Source organism: Oryza sativa, chromosome 3 (assembly GCF_034140825.1).
Source record: "Oryza sativa Japonica Group chromosome 3, ASM3414082v1".
Lineage (NCBI taxonomy): Eukaryota > Viridiplantae > Streptophyta > Magnoliopsida > Poales > Poaceae > Oryza > Oryza sativa.
The window spans coordinates 8,522,228-8,529,876 of NC_089037.1; the positions used below are offsets into that span (position 1 = coordinate 8,522,228).

Sequence of the window (7,649 nt, forward strand, 5' to 3'; positions counted from 1 at the left end):
CAGTGATTGGTTAATATGGATTAAATACTACAACTGTTTTACTGCTTTCAACTACTGCTTTGAAATGCCGGCTTTATGCAAAAGAACCTTTAGCCTCCCTTGGATATATCTTGCATCATACCTCCTCTTCCGGTATGACTTGCTGAGTACCGTGGGTAGTACTCAGTCTTGCTCTTTTCCCCCTCACCAGAATTGAAGTCCTTCTCAGTTGAAGATGTCTCGAAGAGGTTGGTTTCGTCGCTGCCGTCAAGGATGCCTGTGGAATGGAGTCGCCCGCTGCAGAAGTCAAGCCTTCAGGCTTAGCTCGCTTTTATCTTTTTCCGCTGCATTTGTAATCTTTTCTATTTTTGTAAGACGTGGATCTGTATGTCAACAATTGTCGTTTGTGTACCCTGGCTGGTCCTGGACAGGGGTTTAATGCACATTCAGCTTAGAAATTCTGGTTCGTGAATTTCTGGGCGTGACAAGTTGGTATCAGAGCCGACCTTGACCGTAGGACAAGCCAACTGGAAAACCTAAGAGCCCTCTGAACCCCTTTTCATATGCACATGCCTTTTTCACTTGGATTTGTTTCGGGAAACTTTGGGGTTTGATCTTTTGATTTTGGGAGAAAATCTTGGTCGCCTATTTAATCGGATCTCTTGGCTAGGGACAGTCCAGGGTTTTAGCAAAACTTTATTTGGAATTTATTTGGCAGTCAGTCGAGAATTGTTAGGTGGTATGCATTAAGTTGTGTCTAGATTCGATGGGATGCAGTTTTTATGCGCATCATGATTATCATGCATTTATTTCATACATTAAGTCATTGTTTAGTCAGTTGCATTAGTGTCTTTTGTCTGGGTTCATGAAAAATGTTCCATGCGTAAAAATCATCATGCTTGGCTAGTTGTTTGGGCCATTTGTTGCTTTGTTTAAATTTGGATTTGAGCATGCATTGATTCCTATCCCTTGTCTACCTTAGAAGTCAGACCTGTTCTTCGATCGCAAGCGCCGCTCCGAGCTTCAGAGTCGCCGCCCTTAGCTTTATCGTCTTCTTAGTTTTGTTTGCTTGCTAGTTTCCATGTTTAGGTTTGTTGCTTGTGGGTTAGTCGGCGGTCGATATCATGTGTGAGTGGTATGACAGCCTTAATTAGGAGTTGCGTGCCTCTTTTTCAGTGTTTTAATCAAGATTAAGATAATTGCACTTAAGTTTATAAGAAAGATTAGTTTCTGAGCCATCTGTTTTCTTCCTTTCTCTTATTTCTACCTATCCTCGTCCAGATGGTGAAGACAAGGAATGATCCCCGTGACTCCAACGACGCCAGTGGCAGCGAAGAGCAGACAGATGAAGCTCATACCAGTGGTGCACCTGGCAGCAGTTCATCTCCGCCGCCCGAGAACCCAACAGTCACTCAGATGATGACAATGATGATGCAACAGATGCAGCAACATTACCATCAGATGTTGCAGCAGGCGCATCAGAACCAGCAGTTTGGTCCTCCACCATCACACGTGTCCAAACTGTTAGACTTTCTTCGTATTCAGCCACCCACTTTCTCAAGCACCACCAACCCAATGGAGGCCAACGACTGGCTCCGTGCTATTGAGAAGAAGCTGAACCTACTACAATGCAACGACCAAGAGAAAGTTGCTTTTGCTACACACCAGTTGCAAGGTCCCGCTTCTGCCTGGTGGGATAACTACGTGGTGACCCGTCCAGATGCAACGAAGGTTACTTGGGCAGAGTTTTGTCAAAACTTTAGGAAGGTACAGATTCCTGAAGGGATTATGGCACAACAGAAGAGAGAGTTCCGTGCATTGCAACAAGGAACCAGAACGGTTACAGAGTATCTGCACGAGTTCAACCGCCTCGCGCGCTACGCTCCTGAGGACGTGCGCACCGATGCTGAGAAGCAGGAGAAGTTTTTTTTTGGGCTCGATGATGAATTGACCAACCAGCTAATCTCCGGAGTCTATGAGGACTTTGAGAAGCTTGTGGACAAGGCTATCCGCCAGGAAGAGCAACGCAACAAAATGGACCGAAAAAGAAAGGCAGCTCAGATCAGCTTTCCTCAGGGGAACAATCAGAAGCCTCGCTTCATGACGGGACAGCTAGGTGGGCCTCCCACCCTGATCGTCTGTCAGCACCGTCCCTATCACCCGAGTAACTTCAACAACGATTACAACGGTGGCAGTCACAACAACAGTAAGCAGCACAACCACAACTCGACTCCACCCCCACTAATGGCACCAGCTCAGTCAGATCCGCCAGCTGTGTCAGCTCAGTCAGAACAACCCAAGAAGGGGGCTGTAGGAAAGCCAGGACCATGCTTCAACTGTGGCAAGCACGGCCACTTTGCTGGCAAGTGTCCGAAGCTGAATCGCACTAGACCCAGGTTCATCCAGGCCCGCGCCAATCATGTGTCTGCAGAGGAAGCACAGGCAGCACCAGAGGTCGTGTTGGGCACGTTTCCAGTGAACTCATATCCAGCAACAGTTCTCTTTGATTCAGGTGCCTCGCATTCTTTCATTTCCAAAAGATTTGCTGGGACACATGGATTATCGGTAGTGGAACTTAAAATACCGATGCAGGTTCATACCCCTGGAAATGACATGAGGGCAGCACATTATTGCCCCTCGGTGACTATAGAGATCAAAAGATCACCGTTTCTATCCAACCTCATCCTTCTCGAATCTAAAGACCTAGATGTCGTTCTCGGAATGGATTGGTTGACCAGAAACAAGGGAGTGATTGACTGCGCAAGCCGCACCATCACCCTAACCAACGACAAAGGGGAGAAGATCACCTTCCATTCCCCAGCATCGCAGAAGTCCGTAGCGAGTCTGAATCAGGCTGCTATTGAGGGTCAGACAGAAACAGTGGAGAAAAGTCCCAGGAAGTTGGAGGATATTCCTATAGTACAAGAGTATCCTGAGGTGTTCCCAGAAGACCTCACTACAATGCCACCGAAGAGAGAAATCGAGTTCCGGATCGATTTGGCACCCGGGACTGCTCCAATCTACAAGAGGCCGTACAGAATGGCAGCTAACGAGCTAGCAGAAGTCAAAAAGCAAGTTGACGAACAGCTGCAGAAAGGGTACATCCGACCGAGTACTTCACCTTGGGGTGCTCCGGTGATCTTTGTGGAGAAGAAAGACAAGACTAAGAGGATGTGCGTGGATTATCGCGCCCTTAATGAGGTCACAATCAAGAACAAATATCCGTTGCCCAGAATTGATGACCTGTTTGATCAGCTAAAAGGAGCTAAGGTGTTTTCCAAGATAGACCTGCGATCAGGCTATCATCAGTTGAGAATTCGGGAAGAGGATATTCCCAAGACAGCCTTCACCACTCGGTATGGGTTGTTTGAGTGCACGGTTATGTCCTTTGGACTCACCAATGCACCGGCTTTCTTCATGAACTTGATGAACAAAGTGTTTATGGAGTTTCTTGACAAGTTTGTCGTGGTATTCATTGACGACATACTTATTTATTCAAAATCAGAAGAGGAACATGAGCAGCATCTCCGTCTGGTACTCGAGAAATTGAAGGAGCACCAGCTATATGCCAAGTTTAGCAAGTGTGACTTCTGGTTATCGGAGGTCAAATTTCTGGGTCACGTCATTTCTGCTCAAGGCATGGCAGTGGATCCATCAAATGTGGAATCAGTTACAAAGTGGACCCCACCAAAGACAGTTTCTCAAATCCGGAGTTTTCTTGGACTTGCGGGTTATTACCGTCGGTTCATCGAAAATTTCTCTAAGATTGCCAGGCCCATGACACAGTTGCTAAAGAAAGATGAAAAATTCAAATGGTCAGCTGAGTGCAACCAAAGTTTTGAAGAACTCAAGAAGAGGTTAGTCTCTGCACCAGTTCTAGTTCTGCCAGATCAGACAAAAGATTTCCAAGTCTACTGTGATGCATCCCGCCAAGGATTGGGATGTGTGTTGATGCAAGAAGGCAGAGTGGTCGCATATGCTTCGCGACAGTTGCGCCCACACGAGACCAATTATCCCACTCATGACCTTGAGTTGGCAGCAGTGGTTCATGCTCTGAAAATCTGGCGGCACTATCTTATTTTCAACCGCTGTGAAGTTTACACTGATCATAAGAGCCTGAAGTACATCTTCACCCAGCCCGACTTGAATCTCCGGCAACGAAGATGGCTAGAGTTGATTAAAGATTATGACATGGGGATACACTATCATCCAGGCAAAGCAAATGTGGTAGCAGACGCTCTAAGCAGAAAGAGCTATTGCAATGCAGTATGTATTGAAGACATGTGTGACAAATTGCAGCAAGATCTTGAGCACCTAAATTTGGGCATCGTGGAACACGGGTTCGTAGCTGCCCTAGAGGCACGGCCTACGCTCGTGGATCAAGTCAGAGCAGCTCAGGTAAATGATCCTGAAATAGCTGAGCTAAAAAAGAATATGAGGGTTGGAAAAGCCCGAGATTTCCATGAGGATGAACATGGCACAATCTGGTTGGGAGAAAGATTGTGTGTGCCTGACGACAAAGAACTGAAGGATCTCATACTCACAGAAGCTCATCAAACTCATTATTCAATTCATCCCGGTAGTACTAAAATGTACCAGGACCTCAAAGAGAAATTCTGGTGGGTCAGCATGAGAAAGGAAATAGCCGAATTCGTCGCACTCTGCGATGTTTGCCAGTGAGTGAAGGCAGAGCATCAAAGGCCAGCAGGCTTACTCCAACCCCTTCAAATCCCGGAATGGAAATGGGAAGAAATCGGAATGGATTTCATAACAGGTTTGCCCAGGACATCGTTGGGGCACGATTCAATCTGGGTGGTCGTGGATCGACTCACCAAAGTTGCTCATTTCATTCCAGTACACACTACCTATACCGGGAAAAGGTTGGCAGAGCTTTACCTTTCAAGAATCATGTGTTTGCATGGGGTACCTAAGAAGATTGTATCTGATCGAGGAAGTCAATTCACTTCAAAGTTCTGGCAGAAACTGCAAGAAGAATTGGGGACTCGTTTGAATTTCAGCACGGCTTATCATCCGCAAACAGATGGTCAGACCGAGCGAGTAAATCAAATCTTGGAAGATATGTTGAGAGCTTGTGCACTTGACTTTGGTGGAGCCTGGGATAAAAGTCTACCGTATGCGGAATTCTCTTACAACAACAGCTATCAGTCCAGTTTGCAAATGGCACCGTTTGAAGCATTGTACGGACGAAAGTGCCGCACCCCACTTTTCTGGGATCAAACAGGTGAGCGCCAACTGTTTGGGACAGAAGTGTTAACCGAAGCAGAGGAGAAAGTCAGGACCGTCAGGGAAAGACTGCGAATCGCCCAGTCTCGGCAGAAGAGTTATGCTGATAACCGCCGAAGAGAGCTTACTTTCGAAGCAGGGGATTATGTGTACCTTCGTGTCACTCCGCTTCGGGGAGTACACCGCTTCCAAACCAAAGGCAAGTTGGCACCACGCTTTGTGGGACCATACAGGATCTTGGAACGCAGAGGTGAAGTCGCATACCAGCTAGAGCTTCCATCTAATATGGTTGGTATCCACGATGTGTTTCATGTGTCTCAACTGAAGAAGTGTTTGAGGGTACCTGAGGAACAAGCTAGCTCAGAGCACATTGACATCCAAGAAGATTTGACCTACGTGGAGAAGCCAGTTCGTATCCTTGAGACCAGTGAGAGAAGGACCAGAAACAAGGTGATCAGGTTTTGCAAAGTCCAGTGGAGCCACCACTCCGAGGAAGAGGCCACCTGGGAAAGAGAAGATGAATTGAAGGCCGCTCATCCGCACCTCTTCGCCAGCTCTTCCGAATCTCGGGGTCGAGATTCCGTTTAAGGGGGGTAGGTTTGTCACGCCCTGAAGTTCCCCTCCCTTGCTCTAAATTCATAAAATAAATCGTTCGAAGAAATTGTTTAATTTAACCTAGAGATGAATCCCTAATTAATAAATGCAAATAATAATCGGAATCGACATGTAGAATTTCTCTTGGATTCTACATGTCAAAATATGCTAACAGGATTTTTAGTGGAATTTTCAGAGCCTTGGAAATAATTTTAACCAATTAAAATAAGCAAAGTGCAATATTAAATCCCTGGGAAAATCCTTTTTCCTTTTATCTTTTCTTTTCCCTCCTTTTTTCTTTTTCTTGGGCCCGGCCCATTTCCTCCCGCGCCGGCCCGCTCCTCCCTCCTACTCCCGAAGTTCACCCGGCCTCCTTCTCCCTCTCGGGCGCTGACAGGTGGGGCCCACCTGTCAGCCCTTTCCCTAACCTCCGGCCGCCCACGCCCGCGCCAACCGCCGCCGAAACCACCACCCATCGCCGCCCGCCTCCCCCGCCTTCCGCGCCCCACTCCGCGCCCCGGGCCACGTCGCCCACTTCCCCCGCGCGCCTCTCCCTCCCCGCGCCCACGCCCCACTCCCGCTCACCCCGCGCCCGCGAGATGGCCGGGATTCAAATTTGAATCCCGCCTCTCTCTCTCTCCTCCTCCACCTCCTCCACTACTCCGGCGAAATTGCGCCGTTCCCGGCCACGTCCGGCCCCCCCCACCTCTATATAACCGACCACCGCGCCTCTCTCCACCTTTTTCCCTCTTTCGCCGTCCGCTCCCGAGCTCCCTATCGCCCTAGCACCGTGCACCCACCCGCCGCCGCCATCTCCACCGCTCCGGCCGCCTCTAGCAGCCGCTAGGGTCGCCGCCGCACCCCGCCATCGGCACCGCCGCGTCCGCCATCCCGAGGTCCACCTCGTCCGCTGTTCTCCCGTCCAATTCCATCGCCGGAGCTCGCATCTCCTCGCACTCCGGTGAGCTTCCACCATTGCCGCCGCCTTCGATCGGTTATGTCGTGCGCCATGGACCGCCTCCCTCTCTCTAACCCCTCCCAACCTTCTCTCTAGGTCCTCCCGGAGCCCGTCGCCGTCGTCCTCCCGTCTCTCATCGTTGCCGTTCGCCGTCGCTCCTCCCTCGCGCCGGCCGAGCCCCTCGGTGAGGATCGGTCTCCCTCTCTTCCTCTCTCTCCCTTTGCCGCGCCGCCCGCCGCGTAGCGCCGCCGCTAGGGTCGCTCGCGCCGCCGCTTCGGCCGCCGCCGCCGTCTTTGCGCCGTCCGCCGCCGCCTCCCGTCGCCGGTTGCCGTCGCTGGCAACCGTGCGCGCGCGCCGCCGCCCTCGCCATAACCGGCCGGCCGGCTTGAAGCCGAGCCGAGCCAGGCCGCCTTTTTCCCCCCCCCCTTGTGACACTGCCCAGTGGGCCCGCTTGCCAGCCGCCCCTCTCTCTCCTTGAGTCACTGACCCGCGGGTCCCGCGTGTCGGCGCCACCCCTCCTTGTGCTGACGTCAGCCCTGGGGCAATATTGCGCAATAAATTGATTAAGAGTTTTTCTTTTATAGTAAAAACACAGAGAATCTTCTAAAAATCATAACTAATTCATCCGAGCTCCGATTAAATCCATTCAAGTCTCAGTAAATTCATAAAAATGTATAGAATCCATTAAAAATGGTTTTGCTTCATGTTTCAGTAGTCTTATAGCATGTTTTGCTTGTGTGCTTTGTTTGTCGCGTAGAGTTCGGCCGTTTCGTCGATTCGCGGATTCTCGAAGACGTTGCTGTGGTCTCATCAGTGCGAGAGCAAGGCAAGTCATGCAATACAATTGATCATATTGTACCCAATTTACAAATAT

General features: G+C 49.8%; 1 protein-coding gene across 1 annotated transcript; it reads left to right on the top strand.

Moving 5' to 3' along the window:
* Window positions 1-1,260: 1,260 nt before the first annotated feature.
* Window positions 1,261-4,297, top strand: LOC136355541 (uncharacterized). Its single transcript, XM_066308239.1, has 2 exons — window positions 1,261-3,077; window positions 4,279-4,297. Exons 1-2 carry the CDS (start codon window positions 1,261-1,263, stop codon window positions 4,295-4,297), a joined length of 1,836 nt encoding a protein of 611 aa, XP_066164336.1.
* Window positions 4,298-7,649: the final 3,352 nt, after the last annotated feature.